Source organism: Pseudoliparis swirei, chromosome 21 (genome assembly GCF_029220125.1).
Source record: "Pseudoliparis swirei isolate HS2019 ecotype Mariana Trench chromosome 21, NWPU_hadal_v1, whole genome shotgun sequence".
In the NCBI taxonomy this organism is placed as follows: domain Eukaryota; kingdom Metazoa; phylum Chordata; class Actinopteri; order Perciformes; family Liparidae; genus Pseudoliparis; species Pseudoliparis swirei.
The window spans coordinates 3,756,027-3,782,471 of record NC_079408.1 but is presented as its reverse complement, the minus strand read 5'-3'; the positions used below and the strand labels follow the sequence as shown (position 1 = coordinate 3,782,471).

The window sequence follows — 26,445 nt, the reverse complement described above, 5'->3', positions numbered from 1 at the left end:
TGTTTCCCCGTGTTATTTTTCACCTTTTGTCTTTTCTTCCATCTTCCAGTTACCGTTCTAGTATTTACAAAATCCCCACGAGGAGGAAGTGGGACATCATAACACCTTCTCACCTCAAAGTATAGGTCAGAATATAAAAGTTAAGCTGGTGAGCAGAGGCCTTTCCGAGAGGAAGAGAGTATCTATGGCAACTGGATGGAAACCATGACGACAACCTGTGATGACGTCGCAACGGAATCCCGGGTAATCGTGCACTTCATTTATCAATGAAGCCAATTCATTATTTATTATTTTAACATGCAGGGGAGGACAGTTACTTATTTTTTAGGAGGCAGTTTTTTCCCCCACTGACTGAATTCCAGGGGCATTTAAAAATAAATTTGGGGCACTTTTTTTAAACTTGTGAAATAACATTGAACCTTTATTCAAAAATAATAAATATACTTATTTAGGCTTACAGTATATGAGCAATTTTCATCAATATAGCAATAATAAGAGTATTAGGCAATAATAAGATTATTAGGCAATAGTCTATAGATTCAAAGTGTTTTAGCAAAAAACAAACAGAAAAATTAAATCATATTATATTTTCTTATTTCTTTGTGGTTATTTATTTAACTATTATATCTTTTTTTAAATAATTAATAATTATATTTATAGATTTGTTTTTTTACCTGCCTAAATAAATAAATAAATATAAATATACACTTTTATTAATCCCCAAGGGGAAATTAGTTCTCTGCATTTAACCCATCCTTAGTTATTAAGGAGCAGTGGGCTGCAGTGATGCGCCCGGGAAGCAACTGGGGGTTCAGTGCCTTGCTCAAGGACACTTCGACTTGCAACTAATGGGGAGAGCGGGGATCGAACCCACAACCTTGCGGTTGCAGGACGACCCTCTTACCCCACTGAGCTACAGCCGCCCCCAAAGTACAGATAGGACATCAAAGAACAAAAATAAAATGCTATTAAATTATCGAAATTATTATGGGGGCATGTTGTGCCTCTCCCAGTGATATCAGGGGCAAGTTTATATTTCTAAGTGGCAGTTTTGCCCTTTTCCCTCTGAATAGTTGGATCTTTGGATGCGTCCTATATTAAGTTTTTCCTTTGTGTCGTGGGGGGAGTTGACGTGGACTTACACGTAGAAGTTTACAAGCGCACGTGTTGGGTTTTTATCGTCTTTGTGTAGCTGTGTGTGTTTTTGGTGCCGTCTAACCGCACAGGGACCTAGAAAGATGACATGTTGACGGTGTCGCTGAAGGCCGTGTTGGTAGTTATTGGCATGCAGGCATATGTCTCGTTCAGCTGTTCTCCTGAAGGATGTGCCGAGAATAATGTGCTCATGTTGAGCTTAAACGAAACTCAGAATAGACATTATATCTAGCGCCACACAGTTGCCTTTAAAACCAGTTGTATGGGAGCGACACGCTGTTCCACATGCTCAGGGGTGCAGCTCGGCTCTTTGTGCTTCTGGCAGAGCCACAACCGAAATGTTCTGGTTCACTCTCGCGACGTCCTTTTTGTCCAAAGCTTGCAGGGGAAAAGTTGGAAAAACACTCTGTAGACCCCCGGCTGGTGAACTAAGTGGAGCATTTAGTGTGACGGTAGATTTGTGTCTTTATTACGCAAACAAACAAAAAGGTTTTGAGAGCAAATTTCTCGCTTGTTAATAATTGAATTGTTAGTGTTGCTGATGGAACTAGAATGTGTTGCTGCAAATAAAGAAACTTGGCTCTCAAAAAAAAAATTGGCTCTCAAAAAAAATTGCCTCTAAATAAAATATTCACTCTCAAAAAAAAATGTTGCTCTCAAAAAATAATCCACTCTCAAAAAATAATAATAATTAAAAAATCCACTCTCAAAAAAAAAGTGGGAAAAAAAATTTGCTCTCAAAAGAATGTCGCTCTCAAAAAGAAAAACACTAAAAGAAATTCTTTTTAAAAAAACTGCGATTAAAACAAAATTCACTCAAAACAAAAATCGTCGCTCTCAAAAAGAAAACATTTTAAAAAATCAATTTGCAAAAAAAATATGGTTGCTCTAAAAAATAAAAATTCTCTTTCAATAAAAAAGTTAAAGGAAAATGTGTTATCACATTTCCATTCACGCTCAGTTTGAAATAATGAATGACTTTAAAAGAAAAACGCTCAAAATGTAAGCCGGCATACATTCTCCCCGCGCTGCGAGTGAACACACCTTGACTAAGAGGCTCGGTGGCAACAGTAGCTCAGGGATAACACGCTATTTATTATGTAAACACCGAGATTCCACAACGGTTAAGGTCATGCAAAAAGAAGTCCTGTAACCCCATTGGTCGACATGTGTATGAACCCTGTATGTTGCGTAACTTAAAATATTTAAACTTGAGGTCTCAAACTAAAGTCTCCTGTGTTTTTGGACCCACCCATTCACCTTTGCCACAACATTTTCTTTCAAGTGCATCGCACAAAGAAATGTTTGCACGTGCCAGAGGTCGTGAATCCTTAGAAGCCGAATCATTTGAATGATTGAGGAGAAGGTTTAGAAAAAAAGAAAGCGGCATTCTCTCCGGGTATCTCGTCTGAGGATCCGCTCATCTCTCTTCGGCAGAACGCGTCGCGCACTGGAAGGTATGCGAGATATCCGAAAGTGGTTTGGATTCCAACAACATAGCAGAGCGGCACACGGCGTTCAGAGTGGAGCAGCGCTATTGTCATGAAAGGTAATTAGTTGCAGGGTGTAACAGAGGCGCATTGTGCGGTTCAAGCTTTGACTTCCTCAGTCAAATACAGCCAGGAATCCTTCGACGGCCAATGAAAACACCGGCGAACGGGTCAGAACCATCGCAGGACCTTCACTCGGGGGACCCGCGTGAAGGTCCTGTGCGACACCAAAAGTGATTCATGGAGAAATTACGACAAAGAACATTGTATTTTCCCGTATCGAGCCTTCAACACATTTTTATCTGACTATATCATCATCACATATTACATCAGATAAGATCTCACAAGTCGGGTGTCGGGAGTTATTTTCACATTTTAAAAACCTGTCAACGGCCAGATAAATATAAATAAATGAAAGAAAAAATAAAGGAGGAAACATTTGTCTCTTCAAATATGTTTGTACCTGAACCAGTCTTGCCGCATTTACCTGCCAAACGTAGACAGGTGAGTGGGCGTGGCCCGACACCATTTTAAATGTCGCAGCCTGAGAAGCAAAAAACACACTTTGTATGCGATCGAGATTCGACGTGTAGAGATCGAGAAAAAAGAGGTTTTTTACTTTTCTGGAGCGTTTTGTTGGAGCCATTTTTAAAAGTCTGACCTACCAACAGGTAAGGTATCAATATTTAAACTTATTTCATGATTAATGTTTATAGTGCAAGAAAAGTGTTTATTCACCAGGGACCAGCGGGTCTGATCTCATGCACCACATGTACCTGACATGTCAAGTCATACGATTTGCATTGTTAAAAAGTCATGCTGCTATTTTAGTTTTTCTAATTTCTCTTGTTTCATTTTTTTCAATATTTTCTTTTCTCTCGGTGGACTGATTGGTGTCGTTTGGTTTAATCGAATTTAATTTAAAATTCCAGTTTTTACGTTACAGATACTTGTGAGACCAACAAAGTTTAGTTTTTTTCCAAACATCCTTCAAAGTAAGAGTCTGTAATTACATGTGTAATTCAAATGTTTTAATTGAATCAAACCACTTTTAATTGCTTCCTGAAGTCGGTTGGAAGAAACGTCTCTTTGTTGCAGTGATTTATGGGTCGTGATAGGTTGTTCCTTCTCTTTTGTCATGTGTTGGATGCAAACTAATTTCCTTCAGGGCTATTGAGCCCAAAGCTATAAGCTGCAATGTTACAGGAGGATTCAACCCTAAACCTTAGAAGGTGGTTAAGTTCTCGCTATTTAAACCTCTAAAAATCATGTTTGAGGCCAGTTTGTTAAGTTAAGGTCAGCATTTTGACTAAAAAGCTTTTTCACAAATAAATAAATCGACCCACAATCTTGCATAACGACATATTTAGGGTCGTTCTCACATTTTGGATGCCGTACATTTTGGAGGGCAAACAGTTGCTCCTCCTCCTCCCCCTCCCCCCGCGATCACAGAAACAAGCCAACAACAATCGTTTTATTATAGTCCCACCTATCCGACTGCAATGTCACTGAACTAGTTGACTCTCCTTAATAATGTGACATAAACGTGCCAGAAGATAATTCAGGTTCCACATAATAGAAGAGCAGAGGAAGACTGCGTTATGTTTGTCTGCGTTGACAACTAATCACTACTCCAACATAACGTATTTGAAATGTGTCGCCTCGTATGATTCGTCTTGAAGTCTTACGCTTCCAGTTTAAAAGAGAGGTTTTGCAAAACATGTTGCTGTGTTGAAACGAGACATCTCGCCTCACTTCATTCCTAAAGTCTTCTGACCATCCTCGTCTGATCTATGACAACAGAGGTGATTTGTATTTGTGTTGCATGTTGTTTCCCTTTGTCTCTCAGAATGTAAGCTTCCCTCCCCTAAGACTGCCTTTCATCTAAAACACACACATTAGCGGAGAAAACATGACACGGTGCACTCTGGGATACCTTCTAGTCCAGAAAACATGACACGGTGCACTCTGGGATACCTTCTAGTCCAGAAAACATGACACGGTGCACTCTGGGATACCTTCTAGTCCAGAAAACATGACACGGTGCAACCTTAAATGCCCTTCTAGAGGAGAAAACAAGGTTCACTCTTGGGATCCCTTCAAATAGAGAAAACATGATACGGTGCACTCTTAGAAGCCCTTCTAGTGGAGAAAACAAGATAAGATACACTCTTGGATGCCCTTCCAGTGGCGAAAACATGACAAGGTGCAATCTTGGATGACCTTTTAGTTGGCGAAAATAGGATACGGTGCACTCTTGGATGCCCTTGTGGAGAACACATGATGAGGTGCACTCTTAGATGCCCTTTTAGTGGAGAAAACATATGTGCACCCTTGGATGCCCTTCTAGTGGAAAAAACATAAGGTGTACTCTTAGATGCCCTTTTAGTGGAAAAAACATGATATGAGCACCCTTAGAAGCCCCTCTAGTGGAGAAAACATGATAAGGTGCACTCCTGGATGCCCTTTTAGTGGAAAAAACATGATATGAGCACCCTTAGAAGCCCCTCTAGTGGAGAAAATATGATATGTGCACCCTTAGAAGCCCCTCTCGTGGAGAAAACATGTGCACCCTTGGATGCCCCTCTAGTGGAGAAAATATGATATGTGCACTCCTGGATGCCCTTTTAGTGGAAAAAACATGATATGAGCACCTTTAGAAGCCCCTCTGGTGGAGAAAACATGATATGAGCACCCTTAGAAGCCCCTCTAGTGGAGAAAACATGATATGAGCACCCTTAGAAGCTCCTCTAGTGGAGAAAACATGATATGAGCACCCTTAGAAGCCCCTCTCGTGGAGAAAACATATGTGCACCCTTGGATGCCCTAGTGGAGAAAACATGATATGAGCACCCTTAGAAGCTCCTCTAGTGGAGAAAACATGATATGATTCAAGATTCAAGATTCAAGATGTTTTATTTGTCACATACACACACAGGGTGTGCAGTGAAATGAAAGTGGCAATGCTCAGCAGGAATGTGCAAGGGCAACAAGTACACACTATTTACAAATAAAAAACAACACAATATTTACAGTAAGTGTGTGTGTGTGTGTGTGTGTGTGTGTGTGTGTGTGTGCCTAAGAGGGGCAGTTGTGTGGGTCTATGTGGGGGTCCTGGTGAGGTCGGAGTTCACAATCCTGATGGCCTGAGGAAAGAAACTCCGTCTCAGTCTCTCTGTTCTTGCAGCGTGACTACGGAGGCGCCTGCCTGACCGCAGCAGCTGAAACAGTCTGTTGTTGGGGTGGTGAGGATCCTTCATGATCCTGCCGGCTCTGGTTCTGCACCTCCTGGTGTACAAGTCCTGCAGGGTGGGAGTGTAGTTCCAATAGTGCGCTCAGCCGAACGCACTACTCTCTGCAGAGCCTTCCTGTCCTGAGCGGAGCAGTTGCCAAACCAGGCTGTGATGCTTCCTGTCAGGACGCCTCTACAGCTCCAGAGTAGAAGGACTGAAGGATCCTCTGGGAAACTTTAAATTTCCTCAGCTGCCTGAGGTGGTAGAGGCGCTGCCTTGCCTTTCTCACCAGAGTGTCTGTGTTTGTTGACCATGTCAGATCCTCGGTGATGTGGACTCCCAGGTATTTATACCCGCTCACCCTCTCCACAGTAGTCCCGTTAATCCCCAGTGGTGAGTACGTCCTCTGTTGTTGTACCTTCCTAAAGTCCACAATCAGCTCCTTAGTTTTGGTGACATTCATGATGAGGCTGTTGTCCTGGCACCAGAGTGACAGATCAGCAACTTCCTCCAGGTAGGCCTTCTCGCGTTGTCGGAGATCAGGCCCACCACCACTGTGTCATCCGCAAACTTGATGATGGTGTTGAGCTGAACCTGGCCACACAGTCATGTGTGTACAGGGAGTACAGTAGGGGCTGAGGACGCAACCCTGGGGGATCCTGTGTTCAGGGTGAGGGATTTGAGGTGTGTCTGCCCATGCTGTCCACCTGTGGCCTGGCCCTCTGGACGTCTAGGATCCAAGCTCACTAGGGGATGTTCAGTCCCACCTCAATCAGCTTGCCGCCAGTCTGGAGGGACTATGGTGTTGAAAGCTGAACTATAATCAATGAACAGTAGTCTCACATAGCCCCCTCTGGCTGTCCAGATGAGAGAGTGTGGTGTGCAGTACCTGGGAGACAGCATCATCCGTGGATCTGTTTGGGCGATAAGCAAACTGCAGCGGGTCCATGGAGGAAGGAGGAAGGCGCAGATGTAGTCCTTTATCAGCCTCTCAGCATTTCATGACCACCGAGGTGAGGGCCACCGGTCGGTAGTCATTCATACATGCTGGAGAAGCATTCTTGGGCACAGGGACAATAGTGGATCTCTTGAAGCAGGCGGGGACCACGGACTCAGCCAGGAGAGGTTGAATATTGTGGTGAACACTGGAGCTAGCTGGTTAGCACAGGTCTTCAGTACTCGCCCAGATATGCCATCTGGACCTGCAGCTTTCCTGGTGTTCACCCTCAACAGAGCCCTCCTCACACTGTGCTCGGTCACAGAGAGTGTGTGTTCATCCCCAGCGGTAGAACTCACCGCTACGCTTAACGGTGTTGTTGTTAGCCGGCGAGCTAGCGCTGTTGTTGCTAGCCTCAAACCGTGCATAAAATGAGTTCAGGTCGTCCGCTAGGGATGCGTCGGCACTCACCATTGCGCGGGGTCTGCTCTGGTAGTTTGTAATAGTCCGTAGCCCCTAGTGGAGAAAACATATGTGCACCCTTGGATGCCCTAGTGGAAAAAACATGATATGAGCACCCTTAGAAGCCCTTGTGGAGAAAACAGCAGGGGATGACAGGAACGAGAACAACTACCATACAGTGGGAAGCAAGATCAGAATATTCTGCATAAGACCTAATGTCTGAATCTATCAACGATGGTTTCTTCAAGGACCTTTCTAATAACGCCACTAGCTTGTGTTTGTCGTTGACTCGTCGGTGCTCTACTTTCTCGCCGTCCACAGGATGTCCTTATGTGGAAGCTTCCTGTCCGACGAGCAGTTCCTGTGCTCCATCTGCCTCGACGTGTTCACCAACCCTTCCACCACGTCGTGCGGACACAGCTACTGCATCGACTGCATCAGCAAATACTGGAACGGCTCTACGGTCCGTGAGTGTGTGGCACACGGGAGTCAATCCAGATGTGTCTTCTTTTCCACCCTTTGGTTTACCCCCCTTTCATTCCTCCTTCTGTTCCCGGAGTTTGTTCCAAGACTTTCGTTCCTTCTCCTACTCGTGTGTCTTCTTCTTCTTCTTCTTCTTCTTCCCTTGTTTCGTCCGTTGTGTACATTGTCTTTGTGTATTTCCATTGTAGCCTTCGATGTGAGCCAATCATTCCAGATGTGTCTTCTTTCCCACCCTTTGTTTTACCCCCTTTCATTCCTCCTTCTTCTGTTCCAAGACTTCCGTTCCTTCTCCCACTCGTGTGTCTTCTTCTTCTTCATCCCTTGTTTTGTCCGTTGTGTACATTGTCTTTGTGTATTTCCATTGTAGCCTTTCGATGTGTGCCCATCATATTGGCATACATTTGGGGTCACGGTACCCATTATTATTTATATCTGCGATATAATTAGTCTCCAATGTTTGGCTGCCATCTTTGTTTTACTCAGAAAGAGAGGCACTTAGAAACATCTGGCATCTAACCGTGAAGCAGTAATTCTAGACTTCTTTCTGCCCTTTCCTCTGACTTTAATATGTTTTGTTGTTTTTTGTTCCCTCTCTTAGATTTACCAGTGTCCTCTGTGTAATAAGACCTTCCCGAAGCGACCGGAGCTCCAGATCAACAGGACGCTGCGAGAGATTACCAACGAGTTCAAATCAATGATAGGAGTGGGGAACGGTACGAGAGGGGGAGGAGCAGGAGGAAGAGGAAGAGGATTGAGAGGAGGAACAGCAAGACACATGGGAGAAGGAGGAGGCATACCAAAGGATTTAATTGCGGAATTGAAGAAGAGGCTTCCTCGAGCTACGCAAGAGCCATCACTGCCGATACCCTGTGAGACCCAAGGTAAGACAGGTGGATTAGGTGTTTTAGTACATTTCAAGATATCAGTGTCTATATTCATTCATGACAAGCAAAGTAGCAGAGCCAGCAGTCGGTGAGTGCTTTATTCCCAATTTGAAGGGGAAGAGACAATTATTTTGTAAATGTTTAAATTAATGAATATTAAAATGTTCTAAATATTTACATGTTTTAATTTCTAAATTTGTTATACTTTTAATTTATGAATTCTTGAATTTTTTAATTCTTGCATTTTTTTTCTCTCTTAATTTTAATTTATTTAATTGTGTAATTTTTTTTTTTTTCCCCTTGATTTCATCTCTAGATTCAGAGTCCGTCCCGCCGACACCAGCCTCGACCCCTCTTGCTTCTTCAGTACCGAACCAAACTATGATCGCCTCCCCAATAAGCCCCTCCGAAAATGCTGCGCCGCCCTTTTACCTGAACCGGAGAAGGTTCACCATGATCGGGAACGAGATAAGCACCCGGCTCCCCGTCTGTGAGATCCACCACAGAGGAATAGTGGTACGGTAAACCGTCTGCAGCTGGTTATGGTGTCACGATTTAAGGCTTGACGGGTAAACGCCATCTCTCTGATTTCAGATTTACTGTAAGACGGATCAAGTGTGTGTCTGTCCTGAATGTGAGACCGAGGACCATCAGGGTCACGACACGGTGACCCTCGAAGACGAGTGGATGAAAACCAAGGTGGGAAAACCGGAATGGTGTTTGAAGCGGATGACTTGGTTTTAAGGCGAAGACGGTTTTCTTTTCCGCTACGTGTCCAGGTTCCTGTTTGTACTAAAGTGTACTTCCTGTTTGTACTTCCTGTTTGTGTGCAGGTCCAGCTGAGTGAGTCGGAGAAGGACGTCAAGGAGATGATCAGACAGAGGATCCAGAAGATTGAGGAGATCAATCTGTCATCCACTGAGCAGGAGGTAAACAAACACACACACACACACACATTCCTGTATGTAAGCTGTGGCGAAATCTGAGTCATCCCTTTTTCTTCTTTTTTTTTACTTCACTTTTGTTTGATCTAATATTTAGTTATTTTCAATTGTCAAGGTTTTAATTCCCTTGATTGCGATATTTAAAAAAAAAATTTTACTAAATGTTTAGGTGTAATTTAGGAGGTTTTATATTATTTATTTAATATATAGTTATATACAGATATATATATACATAAATATATATGTATGTGTGTATATATATTTATTTAATATATATTTATTTACACACATATATATATATGTATGTGACTATATATATTAAATAAATATATATAGAGATTTATTGACATATATATATATTTATATGTGTATATGAATATATATATTAAATAAATATATATACAAATATATTTATTTAATTAGTATTTATATACACATATATAAATATATATATATTTGTGGGTGCATACATTTGAAGTCTGAATTAAATTTCCAAAGGTTTTATATTCCTGATTTTGTTATATTTATGTATTTATTTTTAACCCCCTGTTGGCGGTTGAGCGTTCTAAAATGAAATATGTATTCCTAACTTTAAGAGGACGTAAACAACTTTTCAAGCTTTTCCTTTTTGCATATATATATTTTTCTGTTCCTGAAACTGTGACCCTGATCCCGGACACGTTCCCTCCTCAGCTGGCGGTGGAGCGCAACACGGCGGGCAGCGTCTGCCTGTTCTCCGAGCTGGTGTCGGCCATCGAGCGCTCCCAGGCGAAGCTGATGGAGACGATGGACGCGAGCCGCGTGGCGGCCGCGCTGCAGGCCGGCGCCATGAAACGACAGCTGGAGCTGGAGCTGGAAGAGCTGCAGAGGAGGGAGAGCGGCCTCGCCGAGCTCGCCCTGTCCGAGGACTACATTCACTGCATGAAGGTATGATTTGAGAGATGTTTGTAAGTTCATGGTACAAAAGGCTAAAAAAGGGATTAAAAGAAGATGTATTTCTGTTGTAGGGGTCCAATAATGGAATAATGTTGAAATGGATGTAAGAATGGTGAACTCCTTTTTGGTTTTCAAGGGAATTATTTATAAAACAATTCTTGAGTTATAAATGTGATTTTTTTTAAACGTATGCGTATGTATGAATGCATGTGTATGTCTATATATGTGTATATATATAAATATATATTGTTTTTTATTTTCTTTTTTCTTTTTTTGTCTTTATTTTATATTAATTTTCTGATTTATTTCATTTTAATTTAGGATAGGAATTTATAAGCATTTTTTGCTTCTACCTATACCTTTCAGTCTTTCTCTTTTGTATATTATATATAATAATATTGTATTGTATTTGATTTGATTGACTGAATAAAAAATACACAACAAGGTCAGTGGAGGGTCTTAACGAGGCGTGATGGGAAAACATGTGTGGGTTATTTAAATAAAATATATATACAGGACTGTCTCAGAAAATTAGAATATTGTGATAAAGTTCTTTATTTTCTGTAATGCAATTAAAAAAACAAAAATGTCATGCATTCTGGATTCATTACAAATCAACTGAAATATTGCAAGCCTTTTATTCTTTTAATATTGCTGATTATGGCTTACAGCTTAAGAAAACTCTAAAATCCTATCTCATAAAATTTTAATATTTCCTCAGACCAAGTAAAAAAAGATTTATAACAGCTGAGTGTTTGTCAAGGCTCAGGAAACCCTTGCAGGTGTTTCGAGTTAATTAGACAATTCAAGTGATTTGTTTAATACCCTACTAGTATACTTTTTCATGATATTCTAATATTTAGAGATAGGATATTTGAGTTTTCTTAAGCTGTAAGCCATAATCAGCAATATTAAAAGAATAAAAGGCTTGCAATATTTCAGTTGATTTGTAATGAATCCAGAATGCATGACATTTTTGTTTTTTTAATTGCATTACAGAAAATAAAGAACTTCATCACAATATTCTAATTTTCTGAGACAGTCCTGTATATATATCTTATCTCCACTTTCCAGACGTTCCCCGTCATCTCCAGTCCTCCACCCGTCAAAGACTGGTCCGGGGTGTCGGTGACCTCTGACCTGGGAACGGGGCCCATCTACAGGTCTCTGGCAGCTGAGGTGGAGAAGTTCAAGGAGGAGCTTTTGATCCTCGCGGGAACAGGTGGGCTGAATGCAAAAATATATAAATATATATTTTATGAAGAGGGTGTGTTTTTACTCACATGAGTTCTTCTGAGTTCAGGAAGTTCTCATTTGTTCCTCTTCAGGTTTTGCTGACTCGGCACTCGCTCCCAGTCCGGTCCCATATCAGCCCGGTGAGTGTCCACTCCCAGTCCGCCTTAAATATGTTCAACATAAAGGCTCATAAAGTGTATTAAACAGTGAACGATATCTGCCATCCACCTTTAGAGTTGTTCAAATACAAACTCTTTGAGCGAATCTTATGCATTCCACCTTAAGTTAAATACGTACGTATTCTGCACGTAGTCGTTTGAGCAGTCCACCTTAAATTATGTAAATCTATACATTGCACATTTATTTTAACAGCTGTTTTATTCTTGGATTTTTTTCTTTCTACAGAGACGATGAGGGTTGAGGATTACGCAGGTGCGAAGCAGTTTTAAAATTAATACAAAATAAATAAATAAAAGTTGTTTACAGTTTTGTTTTCTTCCCTCAACACAGTGGACGTGACTCTGGACGCCAACACCGCTCACCCGAGACTCCTCGTGTCAGACGACATGAAGAGTGTGAGACGCCTCGTTAAATAGATAGATTAGATATATTAGATGAGATTAGATTAGATTAGATAGGTAAAATTAGATTAGATTTTAATGTATTCATCCACGAGGGGGAAATTTCTTGAAGCAGTAGCAAACATTTTTTTACAATAAAATAGCAAAGACATATTATATTAAGAATTTAAATAAGGAAATGAAAATTAAAAAATATATATATATTTTAAAAAATTGAAGTGTCAAAATTACAGCCACACAAGCGATTTCTACTAATAATGTTCATCGCATACAAAGCATATAGAAAACGTCAGAATGCAGGTAACCGGGCGTCTGTACACGTCATTCTGTCGGGCCTAATAAAGTTTATTGATGAGCTTCTCGGTGCTCCCGCAGGTGAGGTGTGCAGATCGACACCAGGTGGTTCCGGACAACCCGGAGCGGTTCGACAGGGTGGTCTGCGTCGTGGGGAGAGAGGCCATCTCCTCCGGGAGACACTACTGGGAGGTGAGAACTCCCCCCCCCCACCCCCCTCAACGTGACACGGGCACTTTATAGAGGTTTTCAGGAATTTTATATATTTAAATATGTAGTCAAGGCGTTTTTTTTTTAATCTACAGATGTTAAATGTATATTTTATATCTTTTATTTCCAATCGGTCTGAAAGAGGATATGATGGAAGTCAAAGAGACAGAAATCTAATTAATAGATTTGTTTTTTGGATCTCCCCCCTTTAAATTAGATTTGTTTATTTTGTAAATTGTTTTGTCTTTCCAAAAAAGGTTGATATATATTTTAACACAAGATTATTTTAGTTTTTATATTATATAAACACACATTTCTACTTTGTAGTTAAATATTTAACACTGACATAAAGACATCTTATTCATACAATTCAATATGTTCATATATACAGGACTGTCTCAGAAAATTAGAATATTGTGATAAAGTTCTTTATTTTCTGTAATGCAATTTAAAAAACAAAAATGTCATACATTCTGGATTCATTACAAATCAACTGAAATATTGCAAGCCTTTTATTCTTTTAATATTGCTGATTATGGCTTACAGCTTAAGAAAACTCTAAAATCCTATCTCATAAAATTTTAATATTTCCTCAGACCAAGTAAAAAAAAAGATTTATAACAGCTGAGTGTTTGTCAAGGCTCAGGAAACCCTTGCAGGTGTTTCGAGTTAATTAGACAATTCAAGTGATTTGTTTAATACCCTACTAGTATACTTTTTCATGATATTCTAATATTTAGAGATAGGATATTTGAGTTTTCTTAAGCTGTAAGCCATAATCAGCAATAAATCAGAATAAAAGGCTTGCAATATTTCAGTTGATTTGTAATGAATCCAGAATGCATGACATTTTTGTTTTTTTAATTGCATTACAGAAAATAAAGAACTTCATCACAATATTCTAATTTTCTGAGACAGTCCTGTATATATCATATAATAATAATATTCAGTATAATATGATATATAAATACCATATATTATAAATGTACAATATAAATATTGTAAATATATTATATTACAATATAATTATATTAATATACAATATTAATATACAAGATTAATATCATAAATATATTCTAATAAAATATAAATATCGTAAATATATTATCATGAAATATAAATATCATAAATTTAAATATACAATATAAATATCATACATATATTATAATGAAATATAGATATCATAAATATACAATATAAATATATTCTAATAAAATATAAATATTGTATAATATAAATCACATATATACTGTATAAGTGTTATGTTGTGATAATTAAAAAAAATGTAAATAATAATTTGACAATGAAATGTTTACACTCGTATGTTTCAGTGTTTGGTTGAATTTTAACGGCTTACTTCCTGTGGTCAGGTGGAGGTGGGCAGGAAGACGGACTGGGATCTTGGAATCGCCAGACAATCGATCAAAAGGAAGGGGAAGATCGAGGTTATCCCGAGCAACGGATACTGGTTCCTCAGTCTGAGAAACAGGTGCACCACCAGTTAATTATCCACAATCCCATTCTCATCCCAATCCCACGCAATCTTGTGATTGACAGGCCGCTACCACGGCGATGTCAGGTCTGGGATTTATCCCTGTTTTTTAATCTTACAACTTTAAAAAACTTTCACAGCTTTCAGTTCATGAAAGTTGATTGTAAAAAAAAAAAAAGCTTATTAACCGTATTCCACCCTCTCGTGTCCCTTCTGGTACCAAAAAGAAACCAAGATGGCGGCAGCCAACGTGTCCAAATTGAGGCTTCCAAACATCTATTATCTGTGTATGTCGGAACACTTACAGTTTGTTCTGCTGCCCTCTAGTGGCCAAAAGGTTAATTTTAATCTTCAAAGCATCTTAAACATTATTTATTACCTTGGAACCAAAGAGAAACCAAGATGGCGGCAGCTAACGTGGCCAAATTGAGGCTTCTATTGTCTATTATCTGTGTATGTCGTAAAGTGTCCCTGTGGTGTTTACAGTTGGTTCTGCTGCCCTCTAGTGGCCAAAAGGTTAACTAACGCATCTTTAATCTTCAAAGCAACCATTTATCCTAATAAAAATGTTTTATTTTCTATTAATTGTGGCATGTCTCGGTGCTTTATAAATAATCTATATGTATATAAAGTATCAACACACTCCAGAGATGTGAGCATGATATATCTCCTTTTTAAAAGATGGTAGACGGGTATATATATATATCATAATGTATCTTACGAGTGTCGTGTGTTCATCTGAGTGTCTTGTCCCTCAGGAATAATTACGCCTTTCGCAGTGAACCCTCCACAAGCGTCCGTCTGGACCTCCGGCCACACCGGATCGGGATCTTCGTGGACTACGAGAAAGGCCAGGTGCAGTATGGGAAACGCTTGTGACGTCATGTTTGGTTTTTTCACGTCTCCTGCCGAGTGTTTGTGAACGCCGCGTGTCCTCTGGGCTCCGCAGGTGTCCTTCTACAGCGTCGACACCAAAGTTCACATCTACACCTTCAACGACACGTTCACCGAATGCATCTACCCGTTCTTCAGCCCCTGCACCAACAAATCTGGGAAGAACGACATGCCGCTAATTATCACTCCAGTGTACATGAAGGATTGACACCTGGATGCACGGAAAAAATTATATATCTTTTATATATATATATAAAAAGATATATATATATAATATATATCATATATGTATATTTATACAAAAAACTGGTAAATCTGTAAAAACAAGTGTAGATGAATTCAGATTCACAGTATGGAAATATATATTTATATGTATTCATTAAATATATATATAACTTATATATATTAAATAGAAATACATATTTGATATACATCAAATATGTATATATTAAATTTATATACATAAGATATATAAATACTTATCTTCTTTAAATGTTCTGACTGTAAAGTTTATGAATGCAGGTGAAGAAAATTGTATTTTTATTGATTTGCTGATTTATTAAAAACAAATCTTATTGTTCTTGCATTCATTATTTCCATATTGAGCTTTAGAGGAAACTAACAGGTTTTTTTTTTTTTTTTTATGACATTTTAATGCTCAAACAGTTTAACGATAGATTTGCTGATCATGAAAAACAAATGCAACACCAGTTTCCCAAATATTTACTCAAATTAAGACTTAAAACCTTCCCAACACATCCAAAAATAAATTTCCATATTTATCAGAGCGACCGGGCCAAGATGAGACATCAACATGACAAATATATTAACATTGAACTATACATTTGTTTAAAATGCTTCATCTAATATTTTATGAGGCGCTTTTCTAGACACTCAAGATGCTTATGATCTATTACATACATAGGCATTTTAAATACTTCATCTCTATTCATATATATTTGTTTTCTTTCCATTTCACATCTTAGGTGTACTTATTCGGTAGAATTCCAACAACGACAAAACCTGGTAAATTTCATATTCCGTAGTAAAATTAAAAATGAATGTAACTTCTAAAGAGCATAATAATAACGTCACGTTATTAAAAATAGTGTTGAATCCCAGATGAAACTGAAATGCTTCGTGTGGATCAGAAGTCATGGCGGTCGATGCGGTGCTGCTCCATCTGCGCCTTGGCCTTCTCCTTCTGCAGGAGGATGTGCTCGGCGAACTCCCTCAGGGCGCCGGCGCCGCCGGCCCGGTGGCACGTGTACTTGGTGGCGTTGACGGCGACCGACGGGGCGTCGCTGGGCACCGCGCTCAGACCCGCCAGGTTCAGGCACTTGACGTCCTGCGCGTCGACGCCTGAGGAGAAATAACAGTCTTTACACACAGGCGTGTTGCGTGAGGATCACAGTTTAGCCACCAGGGGGCAGTAGAGAGCCGTTTAGGAGAATAAACTCAGGATGATCTGAGATCAAAAGTTAGAAAAACATCCACAATTTCTAAGATTATAAAGTCACACATTTACCACATGAAGTCATCAATAAACATTTAGGATATTTTTGGAGATCACATATTAAATATATATATATATTTTATATATATATAAAATACAAATATATATAACATACAAATATATATAATACAAATAAATGTTTATTATAATTTAATAAACATTTTTTGTCTTTAAAAACAGACTTGCAGAAGCCATGGGAAAAATATATATATATAAAAAAGGTTTAATTTAAAAGACATATATATAAAATTAAAATGGATATATTTTTTTGTTTTTAAGTATAAAGAACTATATATTTTTTAATCTGTTTATATTTATAAAAAGATATACACTTTTTATATATATATTAGGGCTGGGCACGTTAACCTTGCGTTAACGCATCAATTAATTAACGACAATTATTTTATCGCGCGTTAACGCAGGCTTTATTATTTATTTTATTATTGTAAAAGTGTGTTGCTCACAGGCTTTTATTTTGTAAAAGTCTGCGACTGATTGCTGCGGAACCGGAAAAGAAAGTCATTCGCGGTTTAACAAACATGGAGAATCTCAACAAATGACGGCAGGTATGAGACGCCCTCAAGACACACGTCACATGGAGAATACACCAGCTGGATGAAAAGGATTGGACTGCAAAAGCGACAGCTTCACAACGTGCTGTTGCTCTCATGGGGACGACTGGACATCGGGTGACCAGACGTCCTCTTTTCCCCGGACATGTCCTGCTTTTGAGACCTACGCGCTGTGCGGAGGGCACCACGTCCTGAGAGGGCTCCACGAAATAGGCAACTAAAAAAATCCTCAGTTATAATAATTATAATGCCGATATTATTTCAGTCTAGAAATATTAGGCACCTTTTAGGCATGTATATCACAAAACAGGCAGAACAAGAGAGATGTTTAATCCCCCCGAGACGAAGTGTCCTCTTTTTCACAAACTCAAATCTGGTCAAATAAAGTCACAGAGCACCAAATATGATCGCTGCTGCGAGACGACTGCCTTGTGATCACGTCCCTGCTTCACAGTCTCCAGCGTTCTGTCAGTGTCTCTGCATAACTGCGTTTGACAATGTCCTGACATGTTATGGCACTTTCATTCATATGGCAGAACATTTAAAATAGAAGTGCGCTATACACTACTTTTGAATTAATTATTGGATTTTGCGAATACAAATGAGATTAAAAATTGTAATCGTTGCCCAGCCCTAATATATATATATAAAGTATATTTCTATTAAAAAAATAAAATGGTTTATTATAATTTAATGAAAACATTTAATATATATTAAATTATAATAAAACCTTTTTCTGACATATCTACCGATGGACAGATTCACGTGGACGGCGCCTTACCCATGTAGGCCACGTCCTTCCACTTCAGCTTCCTCTGCTCCACCATCGGCCTCAGGTCATCCAGCGGCTCCTCCCCCACCTCCGCCACCTCGCAGCCCGTCCTCTCGGCCAGCTTGTCGGCCAGCGAGCGGCTCACCGGGTCCAGCTTGGACGTCAACAGCACCACCTGGTGGAGCCAGAAGGTAGTGAGACCCGTGCCTTTTTTTTAAATTTATTTTTAACACTTCCGACCGGTTTCCCGACCTCCATTTGTTGCTTCTGCAGCATGCGGATGCCGGCGGTGTCTCTGGTGTGGATCGACACCATCTCCTCCCCGGAATTGGACATGAAGATGCGTCCCTCCGTCAGACACCCGGAGACGTTGCAGAACATGAGCCGCACCACCTCCGGCGTGGCGCGCCCGAAGTAGCCGTACCTGAGGGGGAGAAGCACGGGGGGGGGGGGGGCAGGATGAGAGGGCAGGTGAACCTCGAAATAGATGCTAAAGCTTAGATTACCTTCAGTTTCATTTCTCAACTAAACTCTTGTCTTTTTATCTGCTATATTTTATTATTATATTACATTGACAGATTTACATATAAATTTATTTTACAAAAAAAAGTTTTTTAAAATATATATATAGAGAAATATATATGTATTAAAACATATACAGGACTGTCTCAGAAAATTAGAATATTGTGATAAAGTTCTTTATTTTCTGTAATGCAATTAAAAAAACCAAAATGTCATGCATTCTGGATTCATTACAAATCAACTGAAATATTGCAAGCCTTTTATTCTTTTAATATTGCTGATTATGACTTACAGCTTAAGAAAACTCTAAAATCCTATCTCATAAAATTTTAATATTTCCTCAGACCAAGTAAAAAAAAAGATTTATAACAGCTGAGTGTTTGTCAAGGCTCAGGAAACCCTTGCAGGTGTTTCGAGTTAATTAGACAATTCAAGTGATTTGTTTAATACCCTACTAGTATACTTTTTCATGATATTCTAATATTTAGAGATAGGATATTTGAGTTTTCTTAAGCTGTAAGCCATAATCAGCAATATTAAAAGAATAAAAGGCTTGCAATATTTCAGTTGATTTGTAATGAATCCAGAATGCATGACATTTTTGTTTTTTTAATTGCATTACAGAAAATAAAGAACTTCATCACAATATTCTAATTTTCTGAGACAGTCCTGTATTATATATATAATTTTAAATATATATATTTAAATAAATGTGTTTATATATATAATTTAATATATATATTTAAATAAGTGTATATATATTACATATATATATAATTTAAAATATATATATTTAAATAAGTGTAGATATTAAATATATATAATTTTAAAAAAATATATATATATATATTTTGATGAAACTATTTGAACACAATTGGAATTTCGGGGGGTTAGATGAAATAAAAGTCCAAGACCACCCTTACTTCAGCAAAACTGAATATTTAAATATCCGTCCCCCTTTTTCTGATCCTCCCCAACAATCCTTTTTTTTTTTTGTATAGTAAAATTCTCAAAAGAGGCAGAACATTAAATCTAAAAACCAGATATCGCCATAATAGTCGCCTCACCGGAGAACCCTCTGCTCCGCCACCGGCCAGTCGATGTCCACGTCGATGTCCACGCTGTACTCGGGCAGCATCTCGTAGTACGCCACCGCCCCGCCCTGCAGGACGACGGCCGGCCAATCGTTTGCGTGATTTTGGCGTTGTGTAAATATATATATATTGTGTGTATTATATTTTGTGTATTTCATCCCCAACCTGCAGGAGTCCCCGGGTCAGCACGTTGTCCGCCGTGGTGAAGTAGAAGGATCCGTTCTCACACAGCTCGCCGTCCCAGTCCTGGCGCCGCGGCCGGCCGGCCGGGTCCAGGTTCAGCGGTTTGGTTTCCTCGCCGGCTGGAAGGAGGCGGGGCTTAGGTCAGAAAGGAGGTCCGCGACACGTACACGTCAAGAAGAACTCGATCCGAGAAACACACACGAAAAAAAAGGTCTGAAATTAAATATGAAATATTCCCAAATGTGTCGAATGACGTTCACTCCAACGCTTCTGTGACCTTCTGCGACCTTCCCTCTGACGCCGGCTCTCGAGGAATCTCAACAGACTCGTTTTTTTGTTTCCTACACAATCAAACTAATTGCGTCTCTGTGTATTTTAGGGAGTCGCCTTATGACGGTGAACAATGCGAGACATGCCACATATGACGAGTCACATGACCCGGTGCAACTTTCCCCGGGTCATGTGACTGGAGGGAGAACCAGGAACCACCATGCACTAAATGATGACATCATGCTGTAGAGAAGAAGAAGACTAAACTCATGTTTACAGAGGGAATACATCAAGAGAGAAGTAGAGTCACTATATAGACTTCTATACAACCAGAGAAGCCCCCTGGTGGTCAGTGGAGATAAATGAAAGTTAGAGTCCAGTTCCTTTGATAAATGTTGTTGCTACTCTTATAGATGGAAACACTTAAATATGGGATCATACCCTGTTGATAAAATTGTAAAACTCAATAAAAGACTAATTAAAGTTCGGTAAAGTGAGTTTGCAGATTTTAAATGTCGAAAGTATTTCGTTGGCTTACATCCTTTCTTGACCTCCTGCCAGCGGAACTGGTGCCTCCGGACCACCGAGAAGACGGAGTCGAAGCCCTGCTGCGTGATCATCTCCAGCGCCTCCTTCAGGTGGAAGGGGTGGAGGCAGGGGGAGGTGGCCTGGATGTTGCACACCACGCCGATCTCTGAGTAAACAACAACAACAAAACTCTTCAATCAGAAAACGGGCGCGCTCAAGGTCCTCCGCCCGGGTCCCGGTCCGGTCCAGGCGTACCTGGGTTGATCCTGACGAACTCTTGGATGGTCTCCAGGGACGTGGACGAGTCTTTGGAGACTCCGGGGCTCCTGCGGTGGACCTTGGCGCCCCAGGACTTCGCCACCTTCTCGATATCGTCGTGGTCGGTCGAAACCCAGACGCTGAGGAAGAAAAAAGTGTCGTCGTCATGGAGGCCGGATTGAAACTTATTCGTTATTCCGACAATTCAACTGCCTTTTTAGGGCTTCATAATATCACGGAACCTGCATATCAGGACTGGGAGGAAACATTTTACGTTTTAGAGGTCTCACATGTTTTTGGCCAACATTCATTACTTTAAATTTCATACATGGAAAACAACCTGGATCCATCTAAAATATTCATTTGGTTCGTTAAATGTGAAAATAAATACATTAAAATATGTGAAAATATATAAATAAATATGAAAATATATAAAATATGTGAAAATAAATAAATAAAATATATAAATAAAATAAATGTTAAAAAATTTAAAATAACTTCAATATATAAATAAATGTCAAAATTAATTTAAACAAAATATGAAAATAACTAAGATATACATATAAATAAATCTGAAATTAAATTTTAACAAAATCTGAAAGATAAATAAAACATATATAAATATGAAAATACATTTCAAAAAGAAAATATATATAAATAAAGATAAATATGTCTGTAAATAAAGTTAAAGAAAAAATGAAAATAAATAAGTGAAAATAAGTTTTAACAAGAAATATGAAAATAAGTGTGAAAATAAATTTACAAGTATAAAAATGAATTAATGTAATAATACAGTCACACAAAATGTGACAAAAAATACATTTTAAAAAATGAAAATAAAATATATATAAATATGTCTGAAAATAAAGTTAAACAAAATACTTAAATAAATAAGTGAAAATAAGTTTTAACAAGAAATATGAAAACAAATTTACAAAAAATAATTGATGTAATAATACATTAACACAAAATGTGACAAAAAATACATTTCAAAAACAAAATATGAAAATAAATAAGTTAACAAGAAATATGAAAATAAATGTACAAAAAAAATATATAAATTAATTAATGTAATAATACATTAATAAAAAATTTGACAATTTAAAAATTGTAAATATGAAAATTTAAAAAAATATACACAAACACACATTACATTAGTGCTGCCTGCAACTAACAATCTACGTTCATCTACCTGTCGAACATCTCGGAGTCCACCGCCGCGCGCACCACCCATCCCAGCAGCGGGACCCCGGCCAGCAGCTTGATGTTCTTCAGGTGGATCCCCTTGCTGCCCCCCCTCGCCAGGATCAGGGCCGACACGTGACGCTTCCCCCCGGCCGCCCGGGTGAGCTTGCTGGCGGGCAGCGGCTTGTCCTTCGCCGGGAGCTTTCTCTTCCTGGAGGCCATGGCGGAGGACGGACCACAAGGAGCACCGCTGTTGTCCGGAGACGCGTCTTTATACCGAGCTGGAGGCACTTCCGGTGCTACGGTGTGTAAAGCGCTCCCGTGTTAACTGGCGACCTTCCGCCGGATGCCGGTCCGTTGGGCCCGTTAAACCCGGAAGTGAGTACATAGCTGTTCTTCGTGGACGCCTGACTGTTTATATGTTTTCATATTCACAACCACGTATGCACTTTGAAATGTTCGCTCGTGGTTTATGTGTTTTCACAAAGACGGGAGGAAGGTGTCCTCTATTTTAAACAGTATAGTTCGTTTTTTAGATATACTCGTATTTTTGAGTTTTAAACGCAAAAACTACTCGTATTATTTTGGTGGGAATGAATAAGAAGGCGATATTGTTTCTTTGTAAAAAAGAAAGAAAAATGCAGATCGTTTTTACTCAAATAGTCTCAAAAGAAATCTGCGACTTGCACTTTAGAATAGATAGAAGTAGACTCACCGGAAGTGACGTGTTCCCTAAACCTGCCCGAGTTAATCAGATAAGTATTAAAGCCCATTTTAGACAAATTAAAATGTGGCTGTGATAATAAAAAATAAATATGTATTTTTTAAACTTTAAAAAAAAAATCTAACTTATTATATACGCTGTATGGAATTAAATTATAAAATAAAATAAAACGAAGCTTAAAAAAAAAAACATTCGACTTCTTATCTCATAACACTTATATTATACTTATATTACCTACGTGGTCAATTCCTCGTATTCGGCTGAATGTCTTCAGGTAACACGGTCACAGAAACCCCAGGACTTACTTCTTCTGCTCTTTAATTGTGGTTGCTCTACTTTTTGGAGCTCAGCGCACCACTACTGCCCCGTAGAGAAGTCATTGTAATTGTATTATTGTATTATTTATAATTAAAATAAAGTTCAGTCCAGTAATTAAAAGGAATCTTATATTTATTGTTAAACTGACATACCTCTTGTGATCCTGTGTATTTACTCACCGTTAGTATTCTTGGAGAACATTTAATTTTTAATTTATCTTCCTTTGTCTTTAACGTGAGATAATAAAATCTGTTTTAACTATCGGTCACACAACACCATCAATACTCGATTCTGATTGGTTGATCGCGCAGTTCATTCACCGCATTCCCGCTATGAATAACAGTCCGCGGCTATTTCTCCGGAGGACTATTTTCTTTAGCGGAAGCGGCAGAATCATCATTTTAAAACATGTTTTAACACAATTTTTTTTACCACCTATCAAACCCACATTGTGGACTCGTCCACCTGCTTCTTTATTTGTTTCCACCTGTCTGTGGATGAAAGGATGACAGGATAAAAGGATGACAGGATGAATGGATGAAGACAATTAAAAAGGGAGGATTCAAACCGACGGATTCAGAAGCCGCTCGACCTGTTGATCGAAACTATCTATCTATGTGTGTGCGTGCGTGTGTGAGCGTGTGTGTGTGTGCGTGTGCGCGTGTGTGTAGTTATGATTAAAAACTGGAGCAGCAGGTAAAGTTGTGTTTTTCTGATTGAGATGAACAGCGCCATCTGTCGGCAATATGTTTCTATTTATTTTTATTTTATTGCTCATCATATACACTACCGTTCAAAAGTTTGGGGTCATCCAGACAATTTCGTGTCTTCCATGAAAACTCACTTTTATTTATCAAATGAATTGAAAATTGAATAGAAAATATAGTCAAGACATTGACAAGGTTAGAAATAATGATTAATATTTGAAGTATTAATTTTGTTCTTCAAACTTCAAGCTCAAACCAGTTATATCATATATATAATCAGCTTCAGCGTTTTCAGCTGCTGTGCTAACATAATCTAATCAGGGTCAGTTCTTAATCAGACATTAGTGAGGCATTAGCAAACACAATGTACCATTAAGCGATGGTGGAGTGATAGATGAAATGGGCACCTCTGGAGATGTTTCATTATTAACCCACCGTTAGAAACCATTTTCACTAAGATTACCATTTTTTGTATTTAAATTTGTATATTAATTTTATTTTTTCTTTAAATAAAACAAAAAAAGTGCTTTCTTTGAAAAAAGACAATTCTAAGACCCCCAACTTTTGAACGTATATATATATATATTGGATTTTTTCACAAAAAATAAAATAAAGTAAAATAAAAAAAAAAAAAAAAAATAAAAACATAAGATATAATTCAGATTTTAATTGGATAAATTAGTGGTCAATTGATCACAAATCAATATATGTATATATATATATTCTAATAATAATAAAAATAATGCATTGAATTAATACGTCGCTTTTCAAAGGTGCACAAAGACACTTGTCTTATATTAAATATATATATAAACATATAATATATAAAACAAGTCACAATCCATAGTTGTTCTTATAATAATTAATTTAAACTTGAAAATAATACTGTGTGTAATATTAATAATAAACATAATAAAAGTGTTGTGTAAGATGAATGCTAAACCAGAAATATACCATATATTCTTTATTTATATATATATATATATATATATATATATATAAAGTTGTTGGCGGAAAAGTCAGAGCAAAAAATTAGAGTCACGAGAACCGCTTGAATTCAGCTTTCATATTCGTCATTAAAACACACACACACTCACACACTCACACACACAGGTATGCGACCTGACCGGTGTTCCACCCACTGAGGGACCAAACCTCAGGGTGACACAACAACAACGTGACGAGGACAGCAATGAGAGAGAGAAAAGAAACGGAAGCTTTAGAAGTTGAAATCAATCACAAAACATCATCAATTGTATCCGGCAAACAGTGACATATTAATTAATAATAATAACAATTAAGGTAATAATATACAATCATGCACATGTGAATAAAAACACATATTATATTAATACTATGTATTAATACTTCTGTCTTTACTCCCTTTAAATGCATTCATGTCACATGATTCCTGCTTTTTATTTGTGAATCAAATCTCAATTTAATACCATGAGTGTACTTGTACCTGAAGAACACACACACAGTCACGCACTGTGTATTAATACATGCAGTCTTACCAACAGTGAGCCAATCGGTGGACAGGGAGAGCCGTAGATAAATAACAGTCATGTGGAGGAGATGGAGGCGTGGATCAGGTTGAACCGGTGCTCTCTCTCTCTCTCTCTCTCTCTCACCCTCTCTCTCGCCCTCTCTCTCGCCCTCTCTCTCTTTTAACTGACTCAAATCTGTGCGTGCGTGTTGAGGGAATGAAACAGTCACATGTTTCGGCGTTCGAGGCTCATGAATCTCTCTCAACACACGTCCGAAGGAAAAGAAAGGAGGAATGAGAGGATGACGTGACATAGAAAAAGAAAAGAGGAGGAATAAAGGAGGAGGAGGATGCTCATCTGCCCGGACTCCTCCGACAGCCCGGGCGGCATACCGCTCATTCATTCCCCGCACGCCACTCCTCGGTGACCTTCTTGGTGACCTCCGTTGAACTCCAGGAAGTCGACCGTCAGCCGATGGACGGACGTCACGGGGAAACTCCTCGTGAGACGGAATCTGAAAGAGTCGAGTAAACAACAACAACAATGACTATGAATGACAAACAAAAGGAGATTTAAATCTGTAAAGAACAAACAATCACAACGAGGAAAATGACTTGATATTCAAACAGAGGATAAGAAAGACATGTCGGTTCTTCCTCTTCCTCTTCTTCTTCTTCTACTACTGGCTGTAGGGTAGTGGGGTAGGGTCGTCGCCCCCCAAGGTTGTGGGTTCGATCTTCTTCTTCCATTGCAAGTCAAAGTCAAAGTGTCTGAGCAAGGCACTGAACCCCAGTTGCTTCCCTGTCATTGAGCCTTCATCTTCTGTTAGGTGGAGATGTTTTTCCTGTTTACTAGTTTCCTCCTGTTTGGGATTGCTAAAATTGTATTCTTCTCATCTATCTACTTCTTCTTCTTCTTCTTCTTCTTCTTCCACTACTCTTCTTCTCTCCTACTTCTCTCTTCTGCTACCTTCTTCTTCTTCCTTCTTCACCTTCCACTACTCTTCTTCTTCTTCTTCTACTCTTCTTCTTCTCTTCCACTTCTTCTCTCACACTTCTTCTTCTTCTACTCTTCT

General features: G+C 38.8%; 2 protein-coding genes across 3 annotated transcripts; one reads left to right on the top strand and one right to left on the bottom strand.

Annotated features, from left to right (window-relative positions):
• The first annotated feature begins 53 nt into the window (after positions 1 to 53).
• Positions 54 to 15,727, top strand: LOC130211519 (zinc finger protein RFP-like). 2 transcript variants are annotated; one of them, XM_056442302.1, is made up of 15 exons: positions 54 to 243; positions 7,599 to 7,740; positions 8,359 to 8,641; positions 8,961 to 9,160; positions 9,239 to 9,343; positions 9,478 to 9,573; positions 10,282 to 10,515; positions 11,599 to 11,746; positions 11,853 to 11,900; positions 12,166 to 12,192; positions 12,271 to 12,335; positions 12,717 to 12,827; positions 14,216 to 14,334; positions 15,096 to 15,192; positions 15,287 to 15,727. In XM_056442302.1, exons 1-15 carry the CDS (start codon positions 221 to 223, stop codon positions 15,437 to 15,439), a joined length of 1,851 nt encoding a protein of 616 aa, XP_056298277.1. In that variant the 5' UTR covers positions 54 to 220; the 3' UTR covers positions 15,440 to 15,727. The 2 variants fall into 2 exon arrangements, with proteins under 2 accessions (XP_056298277.1, XP_056298278.1); XM_056442303.1 differs by lacking the exon at positions 54 to 243 and adding an exon at positions 654 to 3,316.
• Positions 15,728 to 15,938: 211 nt separating this feature from the next.
• cmasa (cytidine monophosphate N-acetylneuraminic acid synthetase a) lies at positions 15,939 to 22,476 on the bottom strand. The gene is made up of 8 exons (XM_056442307.1): positions 22,139 to 22,476; positions 20,944 to 21,086; positions 20,699 to 20,854; positions 19,873 to 20,009; positions 19,681 to 19,775; positions 18,344 to 18,515; positions 18,101 to 18,266; positions 15,939 to 16,593 (listed from the first exon to the last, which is right to left on the bottom strand). The coding sequence occupies exons 1-8, from the start codon at positions 22,351 to 22,353 to the stop codon at positions 16,379 to 16,381; spliced, it is 1,299 nt and encodes a 432-aa protein (XP_056298282.1). The 5' UTR covers positions 22,354 to 22,476; the 3' UTR covers positions 15,939 to 16,378.
• Positions 22,477 to 26,445: the final 3,969 nt, after the last annotated feature.